The sequence below is a fragment of the Ursus americanus genome, chromosome 7 (genome assembly GCF_024610735.1).
Source record: "Ursus americanus isolate L20-20 chromosome 7, mUrsAme1.1.p, whole genome shotgun sequence".
In the NCBI taxonomy this organism is placed as follows: domain Eukaryota; kingdom Metazoa; phylum Chordata; class Mammalia; order Carnivora; family Ursidae; genus Ursus; species Ursus americanus.
Window position 1 is genome coordinate 34,422,995 of NC_142133.1, and position 27,303 is coordinate 34,450,297.

The 27,303-nt window shown below is 35.7% G+C and overlaps 1 protein-coding gene and 1 pseudogene across 1 annotated transcript in view; both read left to right on the top strand.

Moving 5' to 3' along the window:
* The window catches only part of APLF (aprataxin and PNKP like factor), an 81,448-nt gene that overhangs the window by 12,934 nt on the left and 41,211 nt on the right, over positions 1 to 27,303 (top strand). The window contains exons 2-6 of the mRNA XM_045788141.2: positions 1,109 to 1,180; positions 10,093 to 10,265; positions 16,985 to 17,132; positions 17,442 to 17,577; positions 24,694 to 24,878. Of these exons, the coding sequence (XP_045644097.2) occupies positions 1,109 to 1,180; positions 10,093 to 10,265; positions 16,985 to 17,132; positions 17,442 to 17,577; positions 24,694 to 24,878 (714 nt within the window). The remainder of the gene's footprint in view (positions 1 to 1,108; positions 1,181 to 10,092; positions 10,266 to 16,984; positions 17,133 to 17,441; positions 17,578 to 24,693; positions 24,879 to 27,303) is intronic.
* On the top strand, positions 14,866 to 15,807 carry LOC148109668 (small ribosomal subunit protein uS2 pseudogene; annotated as a pseudogene).

Below are 27,303 nucleotides of genomic sequence, written 5' to 3' on the forward strand. Positions count from 1 at the left end.
TTTTCTGAACTAGCATTGTGGCCAACAGTGTATATATTTTAAATGGGCCACTTTTAAGATACTTTAGAGAATGTTCTAAAAATTAAACGTAGCTGTCGCAAATACACATACATGGCATTCATTCTGCTGTGAGACTGGGTTAATTGAATTAGGCATTGCTGTAGTCTGTTTTTACTGATAATTTTGGTCCTGAGGTGGATAACATCAGAGTTGAAGTGATAGATACTAAGGTGATCAAGAGATGGGCCAAATAATTACTGTGTTAAGTAAAGTTTGTGCTTAAAATGTTTTCATTATGTATCTGCCACAAATAAGAAAGGCAGTCTTAACTGTTGTGTTTGTAGCCTTGAAGGGAAGGCTCATTTGGGAATTTCAGCATTTAAAGTGCAAATGATTTTTAAACTTTGGTATGCAGAAGTGCTTGTGAGCATAAGTAGAACATTGTTGGCTCAAAACAGGAAGCAAATATATTCATTATATGTTATTATATGATATTAATATGTGTATATATTGTATTATACACACACATATATAAATTATAATCTCTTCTTCTCTGTAAATATTTGGTTTTCATCACTCCCCCTCCCACCTTCCCGTTCTCTTACTACTGCTGATGGCCCTAGGGCTCCAGTTCAGGTCTGCCTGACCCTAAAACTTGTAGTCACCCCTTGATGTTTACCAGAGTGCTGCTCTTTAAATCCTTCTGTCATCATCACATACTATGTATTTCTTGTATTTGAAAGGTTTCCCAATAAGTACACAATATATAGATTTATTTCTCATTTTATGAATTTTATTGATAAGAATCCCCACAAAATGTCTATCTTGAATGGAAACTATCATGAAAGGTTTTGGGACGTGTTCGATTCCAAGTTTGGGTCTCTGCTCTGCCATTTATTCTTCTTATGATCTTGGTCATGTCCCTTAATCTCTGAGTTGTTTCATTATCTGTTCAATGAGGACAATCATTTTAATACACAGTTGCTGAGTGACTGTTTCATATCTAACCTACTAATTTCAGAAACATTGCTATGGGTTTGTGTGGTTGTTACTATTGTTTTTTATGGAGGTAGCTGTGTTTGAAATGTTTATTTTTTCCCCCCTGTAGATAACAGACAAGAGAGTGTCCAGAAGACATGCAATTCTTGAGGTGGTCGGTGGTCAGCTTCGAATCAAACCGGTATATATGTTACTCATGACTTGTTTTAACTTTTTGCCTCTTACCTTTTCCCAGCTCCTGATTAAAGTGGCTTATTTTCTAAGGTTATGGAAATAGTGAATGTCAGAATATATCCTTCTTATTTCCAGAGTATAATTGGGAGATAAAGATCTAAACTATCTAAAGTATTTATTTTCCTGTAAGGCTGTGCTACATTTACCTACTTAGAATTGTAGTGAAAGGGGACTACCAGTTCATGAATACGTTACGACTGGATATTACAAATAAGATTCTATAACTTTATAATGGTTTGTTTTGAGGGGCTGAGGTAGTGACCGAAGTCTCTTAAATGTTACAGGGTTGTATTTTAATAGATTTCTATACCTCTGTGTGTAGAATTGAATATTTCTAAAATTTAGACCTTGTTCAACTTTAGGGTTGCATAAATAATTTTAATTTGAAAGTTCTTGTTGAGGGCTAAAATTTTACTTGCTTGCTTTATAGTTTAAGCACTGATGTATTGTAGGGATATCAGATTCTGAGGATGTACTATATTATTATTCCTTTCCATTTGCACAACGTGTTGTATAGGAGAATGAAATACGTGTATGAGGGTCCATCTGTTTTGGACTAGATGCTGTGGCAGTAAAATTATTATGGAATGAAATTCATTAATTTGTAACATTTTAAAACCTATATGTATTTTCATCTTATACAACTGCCTTTGGTATCATTCGTTCTTTCTTTTACACATAAAGTACTTTTATTATCCTATATATATTTTTTAAAGATTTTATTTATTTATTCGACAGAGATAGAGACAGCCAGCGAGAGAGGGAACACAAGCAGGGGGAGTGGGAGAGGAAGAAGCAGGCTCATAGCGGAAGAGCCTGATGTGGGGCTCGATCCCATAACACCGGGATCACGCCCTGAGCCGAAGGCAGACGCTTAACCGCTGTGCCACCCAGGCGCCCCTATTATCCTATATTGAACTGTTTCCAAATTTGAGAAGTATCCTTTTAATTCTAGTATTGGAAAAGTTTTGAGTAAAGCTGAATTTACCCCATCTCAACATTGAATACTTTAAAAAAGGTTTGTGTATCATTCCGCATTGTCTTCGTGTCTTGAAAAGTGCTGATATCTATAGTCACCTCTCCTGTGAGAGCCCCTTTATTTACCATCAGCTCTTCATCTCTGAATCCTCTCCAACTATCCTCCTCTTAGATGAGACTTACTAGATCATAAGCTTGTTGAGTATAGGAACACTGACCCATCTTTGTATCTTTCGTATCTGACATAATGCTGAGCACATAGTAGGTGCTTAATTCATATTTATGAATGTATGAATAAATGCTGCAGTGAGAACGATACATGACACTTCTAAAGTGGAGATATCATGAATTAAAAAAAAATTATGTTATTCCTAGAACCTAATTTCTTTTTTTAAAAGATTTTATTTATTTATTTATCTGACAGAGAAAGAAAGAGAGCACAAGCAGGGGGAGCGGGAGAGGGAGAAGCAGGCTCCCCACTGAGCAAGGAGTCCAATGTGGGACTCCATCCCAGGACCCTCGGATCATGACCTGAGCCAAAGGCAGATGCTTAACCAACCGAGCCACTCAGGCTCCCCCTCCAGCACCTAATTTCTAAAACCATTTCAATGACCAACTATGGCCTAAAATAAACAAGTTTATTTTTGTTGTTACTGAAGCACATTAAGGAAGAGAATATAGGAATCTCTAACTTCCCATCCTGCCTTTTCTGATAGAGCATATCATTACTTTATATTTACTTTTTTTCAAAATAGTAATTATGGAAAATAATACATGTGTCTCTTAAAGTGGAATACCTACAACTTAATACTACAGTATTTAGATTTACTACTCTATCATTCATGTTAATGAAATGAAGAACTTCTAGTGAGTCCTTACTTTTTGGAAAAGTGTAACATCTAAATAGTCCTTGATGATTAGATTTCTAGTTATTTTTGATACCAAAGCCGTGAATATCAGCCCCTGCAAGTAGGTTTATAGACTTTCTAGATTTGCATTACTAGGATTCAAATCCTACTATGTACATATATCACAGAAAATAAATCAATAAGCCAAGAGTATTGTTTATGGAACTTATAAAGACAGATCCTTGATTAATACTTGTAATTCCTGATTTTTTGAAGCTTTACTTTTTTTTTTAAAAGATTTTTTATTCATTTATTTGACAGAGAGAGAGACAACCAGCGAGAGAGGGAACACAGCAGGAGGAGTGGGAGAGGAAGAAGCAGGCTCCCAGCGGAGGAGCGTGATGTGGGGCTCGATCCCAGAACGCCGGGATCACGCCCTGAGCCGAAGGCAGACGCTTAACGACTGAGCCACCCAGGCGCCCCTGAAGCTTTACTTTTGTTTCAAATAACCTCTGAAAAATTTGTTGTAGCAGAAGAGTTGTAGACAATGATATGATCCATTTTGAGAACTCAGTACATTTATTTGTAAGCAAATCAGTCAACTGAATTGTGAACAATTGAATAACTATTAGATTTTCTTTTTACATTCTTGTTTACTCAGTGCTAAGAAGATACCCTTCTTAAAACAAAAGTTACATGGCATTAAATTTTTTATGTATCAAAAGTAGGCCATTTGGGAAACCATCATTTTTACTAATGCATAAATTTTGAAAAACTTACTTATATTTTTTCTCAGTGTTAATCAAGGACATTTATATTTTAAAAACTAGAATGTTTTCCAAATTGGCTTAATAAAGATGCTTAACTTTTCATTCAAATATAGACACAACCCCAATTAAGCATCTGCCTTCGGCTCAGGTCATGATCTTCTGCTTTCCTCTCCGCCTGCTTGAGCTCTGTCTGTCTGTCAAACAAATAAATAAAATCTAAAAAAAGCCCAATTAAATTAAGAACCTTTGCTTATCAAAAATTATAATGAAAATGAAAAATGTAACAGGAAGAAGTTATTTAAAATACATATAATTGACAAAAGAATGATATCTAAAATATATAGCAAATGCCTTCAACCAATGTGAAAAAGATAAATAGTCCAATAGAAAAATGGGCTGAAGACTTGAGTGGCATGTTCTGGAATTGGAAATCTGACTGCTTAGTAAACATGAAAAAAGGTGCTCAGCCCTCTTATTAAGTAGAGAAATGTAAGTGGGGGCGCCTGGGTGGCTCAGTGGTTAAGCATCTGCCTTTGGCTCAGGGCGTGATCCCAGAGTCCTGGGGTCGAGCCCCACATCAGGCTCCTCTGCTGGGAGCCCGCTTCTTCCTCTCCCACTCCCCCTGCTTGTGTTCCCTCTCTTGCTGGCTGTCTCTCTCTCTGTCAAATAAATAAATAAAAAATCTTTAAAAAAAAAAAAGAGAAATGTAAGTGAAACTGCAATGAGATACTAATGCCCAACAGATTGCAAAAGTGAAAAGTCTAACAATTTCAGGTGTTGATGAGGATGTAGAACAAGAAGAATAGTTATAAAGTTTGGGTGGGAGCTTAAATGTTGCAGTCACTTTGGAGAATAGCTTGACAGTATTTCCTAAAGATTGAGGCATGCATCCCTTACAAGCCAGATCTCACACACATATATGTACCAATAGATGTGAACAAGAACCTGAAGAGCAAAATTGCTTGTATCATAGCAAAAAACTAGACACAACATAGATTTCCATCAACAATGGAATTGATAAATATATTGTGATATATTCATTTAATGAAATATCCTACAACAGTGAAGACAAATTATAGTGAAAGCATGAAAAATATGGATTGGAGTCAGGAACATGATAATGATAAAAGCAAACTTGGAAGAATATATACAGTATAAAATTAAATTAAAATTAAGAAACTTAATTAAAATTAATTAAGTTAATTAAAATTAATATTAAAAATTCTACAAAATAAACATTGTATTCATTGTCATAAGCTTAGGTGGTAAAACCATAAAGAAAAATTTCCTACAGAAGTGATAAACACAACAATTGGTATAATAACCTGAGGGAACTGAGAAGAGACTAGGATAGGGAAAGGCTCAAAAGGGACATCAAAAGTTAATATACTTTTTCTGAAACTACTGTGTGTTGGGTCCACACATAATGTCTAACATGTATTATGTTTTCAAAAAATTATAATGGAATCCTTATGACATGAAAAAGGCGTAGAGAATAGTACAGTGTGACGCAGCTCTTTCTGTAATGCCAAACTACCAAACGTTGGAAGACATGAAAAAGTGTATTTATATTTAAGGAAATGTCCAACTCTAGTACTAGAATTTGATGGTTCTTGTAGAACAATATTTCATTGGGTTTTGAATTTTATTCCATGAATTATTTACACCATACCAGTTGAAGGAAAACTGCTTCTTGGACTTGGTGATGTATGTATAGGTCCTTTGCTTTATGTAATGCTTGATTTCTTGTTTATGTTAATGTAGTTTCAACAAAAAGGCCTATCTCCTTGAAATAGATATATTTATTTACTCAGCTGCTTACTTAGTTGTACCTTCCAGATGCGATTTAGAGAAATTTAGAAAAATTCTAAACAGACTTTAATTGTGAATAGAAATGTTAAGGTCTTGAAAATAATGAGATAGATGAGTGACTTCTAATTCATTTTACCTTAATGTGTGCTAAATATCATTTACTCTCTGTTCTCTAATCAGTCACAAATAAATTGATCTGCTAAAGCAGCTTGTATATATACAACTGTGATACAATTTTGAGAGAAGTTTTATTTTAAAAAGTTTTTGTAAAATTATTTAAATGAATTAGAGCAAATGTTTTGTTACAATCCCTTCTGTAGGCTGTGTCCTCCAAATTATGTTTAAATGATTAAATATTTTTCTGCTTTCCTTCAAATTAGAAATCCAATCAAATAGAAATGTAGCTTTGACAATGATAGATGAATGCGATTAGGGCATTTACTAATTTGTACTTTTAAATTGGATGAATTTGTCTTTTTTTCTCTAATATTTCCTTTTAAAAAAGGCTCTAGCTCTCAGCAGTTCTTGGAAATAATGCATGAGGAGATAATGTTAGCTCATGAGGAGATGATGTTAGCTTTTTTGTGTGTCATTTAAATTTAATCTACTGTCTGGTATCAGCAGGGAGAAAATGTTTTATAAAAGCAAAGCGACAGTGTTGTCTGTAAATGACTGCATCACCAGTGGTTAGTTATGTCTTCTGGGTAAATTCGTAGTTGTCAATGCTTTTATTTCATTTTAAGAAAATCTTACTCTTTTTGGTTTTTGGATGATTGAGGGAGTAGTTTTATAACCACATATAAATTGTAAAAGATTAGATATGTTTTTTGCCACTTGTTGTTAATCCTCAAAATATTCATCTTTGGGTGACTGTGTTTTTTCTTTGGCGCAATAAAATTTCCGAGTTATGATTGTTTTTCTTCCTATGAAATTATGATTGTACTTGGAAAATAGCTATAAAATACTACAGTAGCTCTTCCACAGCTTATTCTTAAAAAAAAAAAAGGAAGAATAACAAGAAGAACAAGAAAGAAAGAAAAAAGAATGCTTTCCAAATTGAAAAAAAGAAAACATTGAAAATAAGTGGAACTTTTTGAGGTGGTACACATCAATCTTTTAATGTTTATGATAATTATAAGAGAAAGCTGTGGAAAACTGATTTGTATTTTTGTTCCATTTCTTCAGGGATAATACATCCTTTGCACCACTTCTAAAATCATAGCATAATGTATGCACTTATAATCCTATGGATATGTTAAAAGGCACTTCCCAAAACTATGCTTCTCATATAGGTGGCTCATACCTATTATTCACTGTGAGTTTGGGTTTGCCAGTATTTTGCTTGTCCTTATCTGCTTTTAGAATCAAAGTTAACTTAGCCTTATTGAAGGAACTAGAGAACTTTCCATCTTTTTCTGGTCTCAAGAAGACTTTGAATATTCAGAAAAGTTTTAAATTCATTTAGGTCTTGTTTGGAGAGAGATTAGAAATATTTTTAATTACTGATTGGATTTTTAAAATATAGGTCTAATTCAAAAAGACACACACACACTCTTTTTTTTTTTTTTTTTTGTCAAGTCAGTTTGGTGTATATTCTTTAAGATCATTGTCAATTTTGGCCATATTTACAAATCCATTGCCATGAAGTATTTGTAGTATTCTACCAGGCTTTATGTGTTCTATGTCATTGTTTTCATTCCAAAATTTGTGCGTGGATCTTCTCCCTTTTTGTTTATTAATATTACTAGATTTTTGTCTACTTTATAACTTTTAAAAAAACTACCCTTTGTTTTGAACTTCATGTCTGTGTGGCTTTTTAGTTGAAGTGTATATAGTTGCTTTTGTTTTTGTTACTTTATAGAGGAAGAAGGGGCAGGGGGGCAAAGAAAGAAGGAGAGAGAGAATCTGAAGTAGGCTCCAGGCCCAGCATGGAGTCCAGCACAGGGCTTGATCTCATGACTCAGAGATCATGACTCAAGCCAAAATCAAGAGTCAGGTGTTTAACTGACCGAGCCATCCAGGCATCCTGAATTAAAAATAGTTTGACATAGCTTTTAAAAACTTACTCGATAAGTAATATTTCTTTAGGTTTAAGTTATAGGATCAAATATTAGGTTAGTTACAGGAATGTCATTTTTGCTCTTGGTTCTGGAATCCCTTGTATGAACAGTTTTAGGAAAAAGATGATGGTGGACCACATACATTGATTTACTTTCTCTTTGGATTTGCTAAATACCTAATATTTCACCACTTAAAATTTAAATGTTAAGTACATTTAACTGAATAAAAAGTACTGAAAATGAATGTTTCTTTGACTTTGGGTTTGTGATGCCTTATTAAAGGAATGTATTTAGTTTCCTTTTTTAAAAAGTATTTTACCTTTTCTACTTTTAGAATATTATGCCTTTGTATTTAACATCTTGGCCTTCGAAGATTTAGGACTATTGTTATTTAATGTTGTTTAGAGATTCGTCTGATTCTTTAAAATACTTACGAATAAGAGCATAGTCTTATCTTAGTCTATTAGAAGCAAACCTCATTTATAGAATATTCAAGGTTCAGACAGAAGCTCTGGATATTTCTGTCCCGACTCTTGTCCCTCCTGCTACTCAGCATTCCTGACTTTGATGATTGTGGTATACTCAGGGAAGGGGAGGCTTCACTTAAAAGTCCGAGGAATAACAGGGGACAGTTTCCAAGCCCAGTCGTGTGCACAAGCTCAGAACCTGGTGGTTTATCATGGCTCGAACACTCTAGCCATGAGCCAGAGCTACTCTTGAGAGAGAATTTAGGGATGGTTGATAGCGTGATGAAAGGTTTCTAAACATTAAGTTTAAATTACAGATTTGGGGGGCACCTGGGTGGCACAGCGGTTAAGCGTCTGCCTTCGGCTCAGGGCGTGATCCCGGCGTTATGGGATCGAGCCCCACATCAGGCTCCTCTGCTGTGAGCCTGCTTCTTCCTCTCCCACTCCCCCTGCTTGTGTTCCCTCTCTCGCTGGCTGTCTCTATCTCTGTCAAATAAATAAATAAAATCTTTAAAAAAATAGGGGCGACTGGGTGGCACAGCGGTTAAGCGTCTGCCTTCGGCTCAGGGCGTGATCCCGGCGTTGTGGGATCGAGCCCCACATCAGGCTCCTCTGCTGGGAGCCTGCTTCTTCCTCTCCCACTCCCCCTGCTTGTGTTCCCTCTCTCGCTGGCTGTCTCTCTCTCTGTCGAATAAATAAATAAAATCTTTAAAAAATAATAATAATAAATAAATAAATTATAGCTTGATTTTAAAAAATCAAACATTCACAGTTCTTTTCAGCAATATGATATTACATAAATATGGTATTCCATTGCATGTCCATTCTTATGAAGTCTTGTGTGTAGTTTGTAAAATAAGTCTGACCTATAAAATAATTGCCTACCAAATTTGTATAGTCTCTGTTTTTAATTTCTATTTCTACTCTTTATCTCCAAATTTTATTTCACTCCTTTCTTTTAACAGATTTAAAGGAAATAGAATGGTTTCAATCACAGATACACACAGGAAGGATTTATGGCCAGATCCTCATGAAATTAAGTTGCCAGAACTGGATAGATTATATTCATTATAGCTTTCAACATTGTCTTTTTTTTTTTTTTTTAATTTGGGCATGTAGGCAGCAATGCTTATTTTTTATTGGCAGTTTTTGTTTTAATGCTCCCTTTTCTATATTAGTCTATGTTAGAAAACTCCTAGGTGAGGAGGAAAAACAATCGAAACAAGCTATGTTGTTTGCTTGAGAGATTTGATCAAAGTCTCTCTTCCTATAATATCTCATTTTTTAATCATAGTGAGAATTTACTAGAGGAAAATAAGTATAAAAGAAGCTAGCCATTTCCAAGGGATTAGTGAAGTATGGATATGAAAGTTGGGTGACTCAGTTTCCATACTGAGAATTATTTTTCATGTTTCTCTTTCCAATGTTTGAACCTCTTAAGCAAAGCAGAAATATCTTTAGCCAGTTAATTGATAACTTTGCCTTTTCTTTTGATTCCTACAGAAGTAGGAGGTATATTTTAGCTCTTTTTCCTTTTTTTTTTTTTTTTATTAAAGATTTTATTTATTTATTCGACAGAGATAGAGACAGCCAGCGAGAGAGGGAACACAAGCAGGGGGAGTGGGAGAGGAAGAAGCAGGCTCATAGCGGAGGAGCCTGACATGGGGCTCGATCCCAGAACGCGGGATCACGCCCTGAGCCAAAGGCAGACGCTTAACCGCTGTGCCACCCAGGCGCCCCTCTTTTTCCTTTTTTATGTATAGATAATAATTATTGTACTTATAAATGCCAGATTTATTAGACTTTTAAGTCTGAGTTTGTAATGAAATTGTTTCGATACTCAAATTTTGAATCAGTTCGTGTGTAGTGGTACTTTTCTCATAATTTAGAATTACATCACTGTATTTTTTTTTTTATTTGTTAGATACACACAAATCCATGTTTTTATCAGTCTTCCGAGAAGAGCCAGCTCCTACCATTGAAGAGAAATCTATGGCGCTGGTTGAATCCTGGAGACAGTTTTTCTTTGCTAGTCGACAAATACATTTTCTGTGTTTTCTCTACACACTCTGAAACAGAAATGGAATGTACTTTAAGGTAAGATTGCCTGATGAAATGAGATTAAGTAATGGCAATTGTAACCTAGGGGCACCTGGGTGGCTCAGTCAGTTAAGCGCCTGTCTTCAGCTAAGGTCATGATCCCAGGGTCCTGGGATCAAGCCCCATGTCGAGCTCCTTGTTCAGTGGGACGTCTGCTTCTCCCTCTCCCTCAGCCATTCCCCCTGCTTATGCTCTCTCTCTGTCAAGTAAATAAAATAATCTTAAAAAAATTTTTTTAAATAAAAAATTTTAAAAAATGGTAATTGTAACCTAATTCCTCAGCCATCCACAAATGCTTCAGTAAAAACCATTCTAGGATTAAACTATGTTGGCAGTAAAGGAATTGCATGGGGTGTGGGTGGTGTATGTGTTTATGTGTGTTTCTCTAGAAAACATTTGACATTGGAAACCTACACCTCAATAGCGATTGCTCGCATATGTGGTGTCTTTTACCATTGTGTTCAGAATGTATTGTCCATTTAATAGTAACAAGGAGAGGTAATTTGAAACCAACTACATTTTCTTAATATATTCTTTTAGCTTTTTAAATTTTATTAAGGTATTAATCCTTCTGGCTTAGACTACACTCATATAACTCCTCTTATAAAAATGACAGAAAATACAGAATTGGGAAACAGATGTTTACAATAAACATCTAATGTAAAGTTAATATTAATACACTAGTTTTGTTGAGGCAGTCCTTAGCAGATTATTTGCCACTGTTTCAACTTTTAAATTATAGTCTACGTAAACTGGACTTATAGGAGTAGATGGACAAATGTATACAGAATGTGTTCTGTGATTACAGTAGTATTAAATTAATAAAGAGTGACAATAGGGGTGCCTGGCTGGCTCAATTGGTAGAGCATGCGACTTTTGATCTTGGGGTTGTGAGTTCGAGCTCCATGTTGGGCATAGAGGTTACTTAAAAAAAACCAATAACGATAAAATAGAAAAATCTCCCAAAATTTGAAATTAAACAGCACACTTCTAAATAACTCTTAGGTTGAAGAGAGTCACAAGGGAAATTAGAAAACATTTTGAACAAAATAATACTGAAAACAACATAAACATTTGTGAGATGAAGCTAAACTATTCTTAGAGGGAAATTTATATTAAAAGCCTGTATTAGAAGAGAAGAAAGCTATAAAACCAATGATTTATGTTTCTACTTTAAGAAGATAGGCAGAAGGGGCAAATTAATCCCAAAGCAGACAGGAAAAAAAATAAGACTAGAAATCAGTGACATAGAAAACAGACAAATAACAAAGAAAGTGAACAAAGCCAAAAGTTGGTTCTTTGAAAAGATTAATTAAATTGGTAAACTTAAAACGGTTTACCAAGAAACAAACAAACAAAATGAAAAAACACAAATTATCAATATCAGGAATGGAGGAGAGTGTATCAGTAGTGATTTTACAGACCTTAAAAGAATAATGAAGAAATATTATTTAAATCTTTATGCCAGCAAACTTGATAGCCTAAATGAATGGATACATTCTTGGGAAACCATAATTTACCAAAACTAATATGGGAAGAAATAGAAAATTAGGTGAATTTTATATTAAAGAAATTGAGGTCACAATTTAAGAATTTTCCATAAGGAACTTCACTAGTGAATTCTATTAACTTTCAAGAAAAAAATAATACCAACATTGTGTCTTTTTTCCCCAAATAGAAGAAGAAACTTTCATAATCCTCATACCAAAATCAGACAGTAGCATTAAAAGAAAACTAGACCAATATGCTCATAAAAAATACTTATAAGTCAAATCCAGCAATTTGTAGAAAGGGTAATACACTATAACCAAGTGGAATTTGTCTGAGGAATGCAAGGTGGATTTATGAGATAAAAATCAATCCAATTTGCTATAGCAGATTGAAGAATTGTCATTTCAATAGATGCATAAAAATAGTTTTGACAAAATTCAACACCTGTTTGTGATTAAAAAAAAACAACACCTCTGAGAAATCTAGAAAAAGAAGGAAACTTCCTTTCTATCAAAAACATACTTAACAGTCAAGTTTTAGAAGTTCTCTCCCTAAGATTGGGAACAAAACAAAGATGCCATTTAGTACAACTTCTTCTTCTTTTTTTTTTTTTTAAAGATTTTATTTGTTTATTTGACAGAGAGAGACAGCCAGAGAGAGAGGTATCACAAGCAGGGGGAGTGGGAGAGGGAAGAAGCAGGCTCATAGCGGAGCAGGGAGCCCGATGCAGGGCTCGATGCAGGGCTCGATCCCAGAACCCCAGGATCACGCCCTGAGCCGAAGGCAGACGCTTAACGACTGAGCCACCCAGGTGCCCCCATTTTGTACAACTTCTATTCCACACTTACTGGAGGTCCTAGCCAGTCCAGGAAGGCAGGACAAAGAAGTAAAATCCCTCAGATATTTGCTGATGACCATTGTGGATTTAGAAAATCCTGAGGTATCTACCTAAGAAGCAAGGCACAAAACAGTTCCTGTTGTGTTATGACGTTTAGATTATGTTCTATAATAAGCAAACGAATCTGTAGTGATAGAAATCCAGTCAGTGGTTATTTCCAGGGACACAGGAGAGCTTTCTGTGGTGATGGACATATTCTGCGTCGCAATAAGGGTGTAGGTTACATGGATGTATGCATTTGTCAAAACTGACCAAATTGTGTGCTTCAGATCTGTGTATTTCAGTAATTATAAATCACATCTACAATTTTTCAAACTAGTAAATGAAAAGAAATTATGTGAGGAAATGGTTTTTGATTTCAGTTAAATGAAATTCAGTAACTGTTGCTTGCAACTTTACATATATCTTCCTTTTTTTTTCTCTTATCACCCATGTAGAAAGAATGTTCTTTTTAACCGCTGTTGAAATGAGGAATATAAAGAACTAATTTTTTTGTTACAGTAAATTTCCACAGTGGAATTATATAGTTTTTTTTTTTTAAATCAGGAAAACATTGCACATTTGTATAAAACCATTTAGAGTATTATATGTCAACTTTATATTTTTAAAAATTTTATTTATATCCATTCAGACAAGCTTGTCCCGTTAATGTGAAAGACCAGTGTTGTACCTTAAATAAATGAGATCGTGGGATGACTGAATTTTGAGTGTTTTTAGTATTGGTAAAAGTAAGAATATAACCCACTTCAGCAGCACTGTACTTTTTTTTTTTTTTAAGATTATTTATTTATTTATTTGACAGAGATAGAGACAGCCAGTGAGAGAGGGAACACAAGCAGGGGAAGTGGGAGAGGAAGAAGAGGCTCATAGCAGAGGAGCCTGATGTGGGGCTCGATCCCATAACGCTGGGATCACGCCCTGAGCCGAAGGCAGACGCTTAACCGCTGTGCCACCCAGGCGCCCCCAGCACTGTACTTTTTAAGGCTATTTTGAGTCATATTATCTGGTGTACTGTTGCTGTGAAGCTATGTATTGAAAGAGGTAGTAAATAATTTGCATATGTTTTGGTAATTGTGTGCCTGGGTTAGGGTAACCAAATTAATTGTGTTATTTTATATTTTAAAAACCTATGTGCTTTGTGGCAGTGGTTGGGTCCCTGATGCCATTATAAATTTTTTCTTCCAACCCGTTGTGAATATAAGAAAGATTTGAACAACAAAACAACAACAGTAAAACCTGAGAAAACAAAGCTTGCCGTTTCTTTCGCTTTTCATTTTACTCATGTCATAATGTTTTCATGTAGTAGATAGATTCTGTATAAGAAGTCCCATTTATAATCTACTCCATGGGAGCGTATGGGTCTGTTCACATAGCTCTCATCAGTTTGTTCATTTCTCACTCTTTTCTGTATATTCTCTCACAGTATTTCTGTGAAATTATTCTGCTAGAAATACCAAAACCCATACTTTTTTGAGAAGTCGAAGTAAGAGAAAACCAAATTTAAAAAAATGAAAGTTTTATATTTTAGTTAATTAAATTATGGCATATTTCATTCAGAAGCACTAACATTAATTATGCATTCTTATTGCCTCCCTAACAGTGGGTGCTCCTTAAGTGTTGGGTTCTTGGATACATGAATGAAATATTGTATAACATTTTGTTTTTGTATCTGAATTTTGTATCTGAATTTCACTGATGAAGAAGTACAACATTGTCTCCCTAGGGAGATTATTTCCTTTAAGACACTGCTGAGAAAAGTATAGTATACCTTATGTCATACAAAGTTTTTTTTTTAAATTGTTAAAGTTCTTAATTTTTAGGTTTCATATAAAAAGCTAATTTTAATCACTTTGATTTTGAACAAAACAATAAAGTTATGAAAATACCATTACAGTATGATAATATGCGTGTTTATAATTCATTTATGATTTTTAAAACTTATTTCTAGATCCAGTTCATTTATGTTAGTAGCATATTTTATATTAAAAATAAAAAATATTTATATTTAAATTTAATTTGGATTATATTTTTAAGAAATAGCTTAATTGCTAAAATAGTCTTTAAAAAGAAGAAAAGTGTTTTCTGCACTATCCAGGGAGGGGCCCCTATGGTGTTGTTCTGCATGAATGCTCTACGGTCTACGTAGCACCCCCCAAAGCCACCAGAACAAGCTTCCTGCTGGAGTGAGGAATTCGTGTCATAACTTAAAGGGAAACTTGCACAACGTTTGGAGCGCTTGATGTCCCGCAAATGAAGGAGGAGGATGTCCTCAAATTCTTTGCATCAGGAACCCACTTTGTTGGCACCAACCTTGACTTCCAAATGGAGCAGTGTATCTAAAAAGGAAAAGTGATGGCATCTACATCATAAATCCGAATAGAACCTGGGAAGAGCTTCTGCTGGCAGCTTGTGCCATTGTTGCCATTGAAAACCCGGTTGATGTCAGTGTCGTTTCATCCAGGAATACTGCCCAGCGAGCTGTGCTAAAGTTTGCTGCTACAACTGGAGCCATTCCTATTGCTGGCTGCTTCACTCCGGAAACCTTCACTAACCAGATCCAGGCAGCTTCTGGTGATTACTGATCCCCTCACAGAGGCATCTTATGTTAACCTGCCTACCATCACTCCATGTAAGACAGACTCTCCTCTGCACTATGTGGACATTGCCATCCCTTGCAACAAGGGAGCTCAATAGTGGGTCTGATGTGGTGGATGCTAGCGCGGAAGTTCTGTGTGTACATGGTACCATTTCCTGTGAACACCCTTGGGCGGTCATGCCTGATCTCTACTTCTACAGAGATCCTCAAGAGATTGAAAAGGAAGAGCAGGCTGTTGCTGAAAAAGCTATGACCAGTGAGGGATTTCAGGGTGAAAGGACAGCTCCAGCTCCTGAGTTCACTACTGCTCAACAAGAAGTGCAGACTGGTCTGAAGGCGTGCAGGTGCCCTCTGTGTCTACTCAGCAGTTCCCTGCTGAAGACTAGAGCGCTCAGCTCGCCACTGAAGATTGTCGCAGCTCCCACTTCTCAGGCCACTGAATGGGTAGGAACAACCCCTGAGTGGTCTTAAGATGCTCTTTCACAAAAACAAACAAAATGGAAATAAGGTTGATGAAAAATAAATAGTTTCTAAAAGTTGAAAAAAAAAAAAAAGAGTTGGAGGATTCACACTTCCCAGTTTCAAAACCTACTACAAGGCTACAGTAATGAAGACAGTGTGGTACTAGCACGAAGAAAGATCAGTGAAATAGAATTGAGGGTCCGGAAATAAAGTCCTTCCATTATGGCCAACTGATTTTTGACAAGAATGCCAAGACAATTAAATGGGAGAAACAATAGTCTTTTCAACAAATGGTGTTAGGACAACTGGATATCCACTTGCAAATACCTCATACCATATAAAAATGGACTTAAAATAGATCAGAGACCTAAATATTAGAGCTAAAACTGTGAAGTTAGGAAAAAATACAGGTATAAATCTTTGTGATTTTGGATTAGGCAGTGATTTCTTAGGTAAAACACCAAAAGCATAGAAGGTGGTACAAATGGAATTATATGATGTCCAGCCTTTTGTGTTTGGCTTCTTCGAGATTCATCCATGTTGTTGTATATATCAGTGGATTATTCCTTTTTATTTCTGAGTAGTATTTCCATTTATATTTTCAAATGTTCAAAAAAGTACATTTGTTGGATTGTCTCTATGTATATGTAATGAATAATCATCAACTTTGGATGATCTTACTGCACTTTGCAGCAGGTGGGAGGTAGTTGGTTCTGCTAGTATGTTCTACACGTGACCATGGATGTTCCTGTGTCAGAACAGTTAGCTTCCGATTGGACTGCAGGTTTGGGGAGATTTTGCAAAAGGCTGTACTGGCCAGAACTCCAGTAGCAGCTACGTGTGAACATGACATCAGGATTTTATTTTTTTCTTCAAAAGCTTCTCTGGTACTCTTGCAGTTTGCATTTTCTCTTTGGGTGCCGGGTGGCGATCTTAACTTTTATGGGCTATCTGGACAAATACTGAGTCAGTACCTAGCTCTTAAGCCTTAAGAGAGGTGGCTGCTACCCATCTCATAAATAGCTAGTGGTTTCTAGGCTGATCACTTGAAGAGATAAATGTATTTTATGCTGATACAATGAGCAGAAGATGAAGAACATATTTTAGTCTATATATTTTATTGTACTATGCTAATCATCTGCTTTTTTGTCTTGCTAAGGCCAAGAAAAGGAGCACAATTCATTAGTTAGAGGTACTTGGGAGAATCACATTTATAATGACATAATATAATAGGAGTGCTTTAAATGATTTTTTAATTTTATTTTATAGAAATAGTCAGATGCTTGATGAAGGTAATATACTGAACGAAACACCAAAATCTTTCTCAGTTAACTCACCTGATGAGACAACTGGTGCCCCACAGCTGGAAAGAAGCACAGAAATAGCTAAGACCCAAACCACTTCTGCAAATAGTGAGGTGAGAAATTTAAGATCTCATCCATTTGTAACATATTCCTTATTTCAAGGAGAGAAAAGACAACTGAAATTATCCATATCATGACAGTGTTACTGGCATTGCTGTTTTTAGGGTAAGCTCTACAGGATATCACACTAGTCCACCGTGACAACTAATAGAGAGAAAATTTCTTTCTTTGAGAATTTGAGTAATTCAGTCCATACTTGCAGATAGGTTTTTAATGGTAGTTTCCTGCAAAGTAAATAATTCCACGATTTCATTAAGGCTGCATGATTATTTTTAGTAATTAATATATAGGTGCCTTCTTAGTGTTTCCTAGGTGAATGTAGAGACCTCAGTAAGCAACAGTCAAACCCTGCACAGAGGAGAAGAATCCTTCCAGCATGGATGTTAACAGAAAATCTCAGTGATCAAAACCGTTCGGCACCAGTCAGCAGTGGTACGGGTAGGTTTTGTTTCAAAAACATTAAGCAGAATTTGGAAGTTTTTCTGAACAAATGGAGATAGACTAGTGGTTGTGTAAGTGTATTATTTAGCCTAACATTTTTTTAGACGTGTACATGAAGTCTAACTTAAAACAAGCTATTATGTTATGTCATTTATCATACACTATCCTGCTAATTACCTTTTGATTTATGTGCTGGACTTATTTTACTGTCAATTTTCAAACATACCTGTTGGTGTCATGTCAGTGATAAAAGGTCGGTACAATTAGAACTTTCTGAATTAATGTAATTAAATAAAAAACTGCCAGGCACACACTGTTATGTGCTGGAGGAGTCACAGAAGAGGACCACTGTCATGGCGGATACCACAGTGATTTATGTCAGCTGCTGGGCATTCCCATTGATTCAAGATTATGAAAATATTTACTGCATTGTCTTAGTCTTTTCTGTGCAACTTTGTAGCCATCTCAGGTTTAGTTTTTGTTGACTGCTTGTTTTCTTTTATGTGGGTCACATTTTCCTGTTTATTCTCAGGTTTAGTAACTTTCTATGGTATATGGGGTGTTATGAATGCTATATTGTAGAGATTTTTTATTTTATGTTCCTCCGAGTAAATATTTTTTTGTTTTAATAGTGATCGATTTGGCTTAATAGGCAATTTATTCGGGCCCTGACCTCTGTTTCCCCTGTTGTGGTCGGCAGCCACAGCCTCTGCTTAGTCCTAGCAGCTTCCGGCTGCTGCTTTTCCTCCCCCGTGTGGCTCAGCAGCCAGTGAAGGACTTGGGGCAGTTTTATATGTAAATTTTGGTTCAATTTGAGGCTTCCTTCCTCCCAGCATTTTATCCCCAACTTCCCACCTGCTCCAGTAAGCCTCAAAGTGTGTTCTCTGACCAGTTAAACCAGTAAGGATTGGGAAATGCCCTGGGTGGGTGGGAGGAGCGGGGAGCCACAAATTCACAAACCTCACAGGTTATACTTAATTTTTCCAGTTCTCCCTTTTCCATCACTCTGCAGTGCCTTCAGATAGTTGTTTTTTTTTTTTTTTAATATTTTGTCCAAAATTTACAGTGGTTTTATTTGGGATGATTAGTTCAGTCACAATACTCTGCCATTTTACCCTGAGCATAATTGAATATGTACTCTAGTTGAACGTTAGTGCTCTCACGGCTTTTCATATTCGGCATAGTGGTCATAGACACAGTCTCAAGATTTTGGTCACATACGTTATATACAAAATATTCCTTATTTAATTCTAGTTTGGAATTTAGTAGGATCAGAGCGGCCTCTTGGGAAAAGTAGGTTATATATTATACATTGTGAGAGATGTAATCTGGAGAATTTTCATGTATAAACCCAAGATTTCCTGGTAAGAGTTTTATTCCAATATAGTGGTTTTCAATGCCCCACCACCCATCATTACATGTGTAACATTTTTATCAGTACCATTTCTCATTAAGCGTGGTAATTCCTCAATCTGCAGGAAGAAAATGGGGAGTGGTGCATGGTCGTGAGAGGGGGCAGGCACTTTCTCTCAGTAGACCAGTTTCTCTAGTGTAGAAAGAATATCTTTAATTGACAAAAAATTGGACCAATGTCAACTGCCTTCCTGCAAGCAAATCCTTTTCTTTCAAAGTTGTTCTGCATGGTGACTGCTTCTGTGCTACCACCATCAGATTGGTTATAATCGCCCGAAATACATTTTACTTCAAATTAAAAATAACTATTAACTTTCACTAGCCAGATGTACCATGTAAAATATGAAGCAACTTTTTGAGTACTTCACCTTAAAAATGCAAAGGATAACAATCTGCCATTGACTTGGACAAGAATATTATATAATACACGGTGTACTTAAAATGCTAAAGCTTCAAAATAAGATAGAAAAGTCTTTGGATTCTGGCATGTCTTCTTTCTCATAAGCAGACTTTGGGGATACTTGTAAGAGCAAACTTAGGTTACAGGATTCCTTTAGAGACAGAAAGAGTTAGAAGTAACACGTAGGACAGTTTAGTACTTGAATCCAGCTAATTAGAAATCAAACTAATTTGACTTCTTCTGCCATGTACATTATTAGTAGTGTTGTTTCATTTGTTTGTTTAAGTAATAAATCATCCAGGTCAATAGACCATTGCTAGAGATTTTAAAAAATCAATTTCTAGGATGCATTTCGGACTCATTTAGAAGTAGGTTACTTTCTTATGTCTTTTGCAGCTTTAGTACTATACTTTGTTCATTGGTATCTATTTAGATTATCTGATGAACTTGATATTTTAGAAACTTTTGTGTCCTTAAGTACAGAACAGATAACATGAACTGATGTTAAATGACTTATCCAGGATCATGTAATAAAGGCCAGAGCCATAATTGAGACCTAGCTCTGTCTGACTTTAACGCCCATGCGCTGAGCCGTGTCACTATACAGCTGCCTAAACTTACCCCTTCTATGTTGTGGTGTTTTTATTCTTTTCTGTTTTAATATGCCATTGCATTCTCTTCTAGATCTTTTCTCAGTTTAACTGTTGGTTTAATCCTTAAATGTATCTGAATATTTGCTGTGATCAGGCTGTCCTTTTTGTTTTTCAGCCAATATAGTTCTAGTTTATTTTCTGGGTCCCCAGATACTAGCCCTTGGATGTTAATCATGAGTTTCTAAGGCCTGGGCTAAAATTTTCTCCATGTCCCTTAGTGATTTGCAAGTGAATATATTTGGGCATGGGCTTTCAGAGCTTCTGTTCTCTTCTCTTGGCTTCCAGTCATCTCTGTTCCCTTAGCCTTCTAGGCTTTAGGACAAGTCATAATTCCTGGGCTATGACATTCCTGCTAGATTGCAAAAGCTTTTAAATTTTTAAATCATTCTACTCTGTAGTACGCTTCTTCTCCCATCTTCTAACCCTCCAACATGGAGACATGAAAAGTGACACATGCTGAAAAAGATTAAAGTAGTCCCCAAATCATTTGGTTTGCATTTAATTTTGTACTCTGAATATTTTCCAGACGACCACTCAATACAGACGATAAATGTTGAACTAACATTCTATTAATTTGACTGTAGCTTGAATTTTACTTAAAGTGCTAGTTATTCTGTTTACTTTATTTCCAGCAACGCTGCTAAATTATCTGATTAATTCTAATAGTTTTTAAGTCTCCCAATTATCTAGCTCTACAGTCGTATCTACAAAATTACGATAATGCTGGGTCTTCTACTCTATCTGCTGCCTTTAAATTTTTTTATTTCATGAACTAGACCCTATAAATTTTAATTAAAAATGGATAAAATTGGCATCTCTATCTTCTTCCCAATTTTAATAAGGATTCTATTAGTATTTCAGCATTAAAATGATTGGTATTCAGTTCTGATACTCTGATCATATTTAGGATGTTTTCTTTTTTCTTTTTCTTATTTTTCCTTCAGTAATAACTATTGAATTCTTTGACAAATTTTTTTGGTATAGTTGTAGTCCTGCAAAGGGGCAGGTGGGCGTGGAGGTAGGGGAGGGCATAGGCAAGCAGTGGGGTGGGGGCGGGGCTGAAAAAAAAAAGGAAAAAAAGAAGTAGTCCTGCATTTTCATGTGTCAGTGTAATTAGTGATGTTGGTAGATTTTCTAATGTACCATGCTTGGGTTCCTGGAATAAGTCTAATTTGTCATGATGAGTTATTATTTTTAAGCTCTGTTAGATCAGAGTTGCTGATACTTAGTTTAGAACATTTGTGTCTGTATTCATAAATGTCGTTAGTATTTTCTTCCATGTGTGCCATCTATGTCAGATTTTAGCGTTGAGCTCTGTGGGTATTGTATACAATGAATTAGGAGATTTTCCCATATATGCTCAAAGACAGTTTGAATAACAAGAGTACCTGTTCCTTTAGAGAATCTTTTTATATCACAGTCTGGGCCTGGTTCCTACTTTTAGTAGTTGATAGTTCTAACATAGGAATAGGTAAGTTAGACTAGTAAAAAAATGAATGAAATACCCAGAAACAGATCAAATTAACATACAGTCAATATATTAAAAATTATCAGTTCAAATTGATAGGGAAAGGATGCATTTTTTTTTTAAAGATTTTATTTATTTATTCGACAGAGATAGAGACAGCCAGAGAGAGAGGGAACACAAGCAGGGGGAGTGGGAGAGGAAGAAGCAGGCTCATAGTGGAAGAGCCTGATGTGGGGCTCGATCCCACAACGCCAGGATCACGCCCTGAGCCGAAGGCAGACGCTTAACTGCTGTGCCACCCAGGCGCCCCGGAAAGGATGCATTATTATTATAAATGATGTTGGGAAAATTAGCTTTCCATTTGAAAGAAAATAATATTAGAGCAGTACCTCATATCATATTCTTAAATTTTTATTGAATCAATAATCTTAATGTAGAAATTAAAACTACTAATGCATTTAAAGAAAATATGGGAACAACATTTTTATTACTTCTGGGAGGCTTTCTTAAGGTGATAGGGAGCCTGGAACCACCAGGGAAAAATTGACAGGTGCATTCAGGTTAAAAATGAAAAAAAACTGTGCGCAGAAGACACTATAAACAAAGCCAGAGGCAAGTAGCAGACTGACAAACCTACTGGGAGATATTGTCTGTCACACCTATAAAACACAGAAGGTTAATACTTGTTTACTTAGTAACAAAAAGGAAGATAAAACTGAGAAATTTTGGATATAGTACTTGACATGCTACAGAAGAATATATACTACAGGCATTAAATATATGACTACTTTGCCAGTCTTTCTTACATATTTAAATATACAACACTCTTTGATCTACAAATTCTAATTCTACGTATTTATCCCACAAAAATAATAGCATTTATAGTTTTAGTTCTGTGTGTGCTTGCATATATGTATTTGTAGGTATATTTGGTTAACCTTAGCAAGTTGGGAAGGATACGCTTCAAATTGTTAATATAACTGTTAGGGTGGTTCTTTTGGAGGATAAAGTTAGATGAATGTAATTGTAATGACGTGTGTATAGTTGAGCTATCTATCATTCATATATTGTTAGTGTAATAACTCATATAAGTAAATGCAACTAGTCATATTAAAAATAAAGTGATTTGTTTTAACAGATTTTCTTTTATATTGCAGTCATTTAACTGTACCTGTTCTGGATTTAGAAAAATATTTGATATGCGGATTTGAAGATTGTTGTGAACTAATTAAGCTATTTATGTTCTTTACTCTAGAGCATTTTTACAACACTATCAAAATGGCTTCTTCCTATGCAAAAAGAAATTAGCTCTGGTCCTTGGAAGAGAACTTGGAATTTTGAAGAATATTTTAAATATTTATTTTTAATTTTGTGATTTTTTAAAAAAAGATTTATTTATTTTAGAGAGAGTGTGAGAGAGCGTGCTCAAGGAGGGGAGCAGAGGGAGAGAATTTCAAGCAGACTCTGCTGAGCTCAGAGCCCGAGCTGGGGTTCAATCTCATGACCCAGAGATCATGACCCAAGCCCAAACCAAGAATCTGATGCTTAACTGACTGAGCCACCCAGGCACCCCTAATTTTATGATTTTATGTACATGTGCGACACTTGGAATATGGTAAACTGCCATTTGGGCAGATGCTTTGTCTTACTTAATTTACATTTTTAGTTCTTAGTATAGTAAGCAGTACCATTAGTTGATTATTTCTCTTGATTTGACTAATTCATATCTGTTGTAGCATTTGGACATTTGCTGCATGAAGCTGTATAGTCCTGACAGTTTCTAAAATGATATGAAATCTTCCTAATTGAGATTCGAAGCAAATATTTAAGTAATTTAGGCAAAGTTTAGTTATTGAATAGTTTATTCTTAACTTTCTTATGTAAATACAATCTGTTTATATTGGTTCCGTTGGTTTTCCTGTTAAATAATATGGACAGTATTTCTTTCCTGACTTTAATGAAGGACTGTTATTTCAGACTACTTGAATATCCTTTAGTGCAGATCTGAGCAGCCCACAGCCCATGAGCCAAATCCCGCACGCTGTCTGTTTTTGTCAGTAAGGTGTTACTAAAACACAGCTGTGCTCATCCCTGTATGTATTGCCTATGGCTGCTTTTGCGCCACAAAGAGAGTTGGGTAGTTGTGACAGACACTATATGGCCAACAGAACTTAAAATATTTACGCTCTGGCTTTTTATAGAAAAATTTGCCAAACCTTGCTTTAGAACATTAGTGACTATGGATTGCCTTACATACCTATATTCAGGCTCTCAAGAGACTCTTTGGACCAGTTCTGTTTCACAGTTCATTTAGTTAAACATTTATTGAGCACCAGTTTTATGCTAGACACATTTCTAGGTGCTGGAGACACTGGGAGGGAACAGTGAATAAGACACATAAAGTTTCTGTTCTCGTGAGGTTGTCATTTGAATGTAGGGGAGACAGATAATTAAACATGAAGATTGTCCTCTTAAAAAGAGTAGATTTTTTTCTGATTAGAGGGATCATGGATTTATTCACAAAATATAATACTGACTTAGGTTTGCCAAATATGTTGAACCTTGGGTAAATATTATATGGGGTACAGTGTCCATTGTTATTGAGACTTGTTTTCTAAATTGGTAAAGTTTGTGGAGGTGACTCTCACTTTTGGGTTATTTTGGGTTCTTAATCTGTTATTAAGTTGCATTCCTCACTGTGGATGTTAGGGGCTCAATAATTGTATGTCAAATTCATTGGATGCTATATGTTAAATTCCTGTTAGAGAAATTGAGTGCTAAAATAAAAAATATATATTTAACACATATCAAGTATTCCGCTATATACTTTATATATTGCACCTTGTTTACTCCTAGTAACCCTATGAGTTATTACTATAATTCCCTTCTTTGGGATGATGAAACCAGAGTTCAGAGAGGCAAGGTGAAGCAGTTCAAGGATGGCACCTGTTCATATTAGCATCTTGGCCTGGCTCTCTCCAGGGCTGGAGCTCCTGGCCAAAGTGCTGCTTAATACTATTTTGAGATTTGCAAATAAGTGTTTTCAAGTTGGCATTAATCTAAATGGAACTTTACTTTTAATTGCCCTTTTATCCTTTTTCTTCTTTCTTTCTTTTAATGGATTATTGACATTTGATACAGGAGATAATTTTTTTCTTCTTTTTCATTGTGTGTTGAAGATAATAATATAATCCAGGGAAGTGGAAAAGACGGAATCTGCAAAGATGAAACTCAAGTAAACATAACACAGCAAGGAAGAAAGCGATTAATTTCATCAGGAAGTTCAGAAAGTACATCAGCAGAACAAGACACAGGGAAAAAGTGCAAAAATGCTGATCAGGAAGAGTCTATCATTTCATCCAAGGTGATTTTTAAAAAGAATTTATTATTTGGGGGTGCCACGCTGGCTCAGTTGGTAGAGTGTGTTTCTTGATCTGGGGGTTGTGGGTTTAAGCCCCACATTGGATGTAGAAATTACTTAAAAATAAAATCGTAAAAAAAATATTATTTGATCATTTGTTTTCTTCATCAAGTATTCTAGATAAGAATTAATTATATGTTGTATACAGCAAGGAAAAACCAAAAGTTCTTTATTACTGAGCTTATGACGATAAAAACTAGCTCAGATTTTTTTGGCTTACTAAAATTAATATGGTACTTGCTTTGTAGAAAACAAATCTATTTAATTTAGAAGTTTTCAGACTGGAAAAAAAGTGGAGACCACTTGACTGTTTGTAATTGGTTCCTCCATTCTGAAAACCTGGTTTCTTTTATGTTATCAGTCATTCTCAAGACTACATGTAACCACCTTTTTCTTGGTACCTGTGAAGAACAACTGATAGGCTAGTTCTTACTAGCCTGTTGCAGGATTACTTCTGGGCTAATTTACAGTATTTGGAAAACTTCTCTTTCCTCTTTCAGTTTTTGCTAACTCACTAGAATGGTTTGGCTGACTTAAGCATTCTTTAACACTGGGTACTTAATGAAAATAGGGCCTATTATTGGATGCCTTTAAAAAAAGAGAATTAGAGAGAAAGAGAGCAAATGAGTGAGCAAGCCTAGGGCAGAAAGGTCAAGTATTTTTCCTCTTCAGAGAGGGGTGGCTTTAGGTAATAGTTTTCATGATCATTACAGACCTATGGCTAAGCTCCATGGGTCTTCATCTTTTTAGTGTCAGTTGGGAGCCAAAGGAGCTGGATTGGTTTTAGAATAGTGTACACTGGGATGCTTGAAATGCTGTCAGCTCTTCCGGAGCGTTGGGCCTTTTAGTACTCACTTTGCTCCTGCCTCCTCTCCCATTAGAAAAGATCTAGCTTCTCGCTGGCTCCTTTCTTCTAGGTGGGGAAGTGGGGTTTGATTCCTATAGGGTCAACTCCTTTGCTTACTTATGGAGTCAGGTATAATAAATGAAAACAAAACATTTTCTGACTCACATGTATTGACCATAAAAAGTTACTGAGATAAAAGTTGTTTAACTTTGAGCCCTAATATGCTCTATTCTCTATGACTTAATATGACTGATTTTTTCTTTTTTTCAAAAAAGAAGTTTTTGTTTTTGTTTTGTTTTGTTTTCAGAAGAAAATCTGTAGTATACATATTTTGCTATGTTTATCCGAACCCATTACCCAAGTTTGGCAATGACAAGTAAAACTTAAGAAACACTTTTCTTAATTGATAGATTGCAGAGAGGAGCAGTAAATAGACTCAAGATATTGGAGATATTTGTGAGATTTTGATGACACACAGATTAGACTGCCTACAATTTTGTGACTCTCCTAATGTCTGGTCATGAAGATAATTGCTCTGAAATTGTCCATAATATTTCTCATTAATTCTCTTACATCTTTCTGCAGCTCCTTATGGGTTATGTAATTGTCCAGTTTGGGAGTGAACATGAGGGTGCTTGAATCTACTAACTTTAAAGAAATAATCTACATAATTTACATAATCTAATTAGGTCTCTGTTATAAACGACAGAAGGAAGCCTAACTGAAACAACTTAAGCAAATAGTGTTATAAAGCGTATTAACTGTTGCTGGGAAGCCAGCTACCCTAACATTTGGTAACTTAACAATGTTTTATTCTTACAATGCTATGGGTTGGCTGGGCTCAGTTGGCCATTTCTTTTGTGACACCTTTTTGGTGTTGAGCTGTGCTGCATTCAATTGGGAACTCAGCAGAGGCTGGAGCATCCGAAATGCCTTCACTCGCACGAATAGTGTCTCCACAAGGGTTGATCGAATGGCTGGTGGCTGGCTGGGCCTCCCTTTCTCCATGTAACCAGTAAATTGTCTAGGCCGAACATCTTCACCTGACAGCTAGATTCCAGTGGTGTCAAAGTAGAAGCAACTATTCTCTTAAGGCCTAGGATTGGAACTGGTACAGTGTTATTTCTGCTGCATTCTTTTGGCCAGAGCAAGTTACCAGGCCAGTCTAGACTCAAGGGGAGGGGATAGGAACTCCACTGCTTGATGGCAGGAGTAATTTGTGTAAAAAGGGATGGGAGGAATTGTTGGCAGTCATCTCTGATGACTATCACACCAAGATAGAGGAATAATTCAATGTCCAGAATGGAAAGGAAAACAACAGAAACTATAGATCATAAAGACCAGCTGGGACAAGGAACTTAATCAAAATCATGTTGGTCTGTGGTTTTTCCATTTTCGGCTCTCAAATCATCCTTCACTGCTGATGGCGGGCTTGCTTCACATTATGTACAGCATGGTTACTGGTAGCTCAAGGCTCATGTCATCTCGTTTTTCAACTTAAGAGGAAAAATTAGAGTTTCT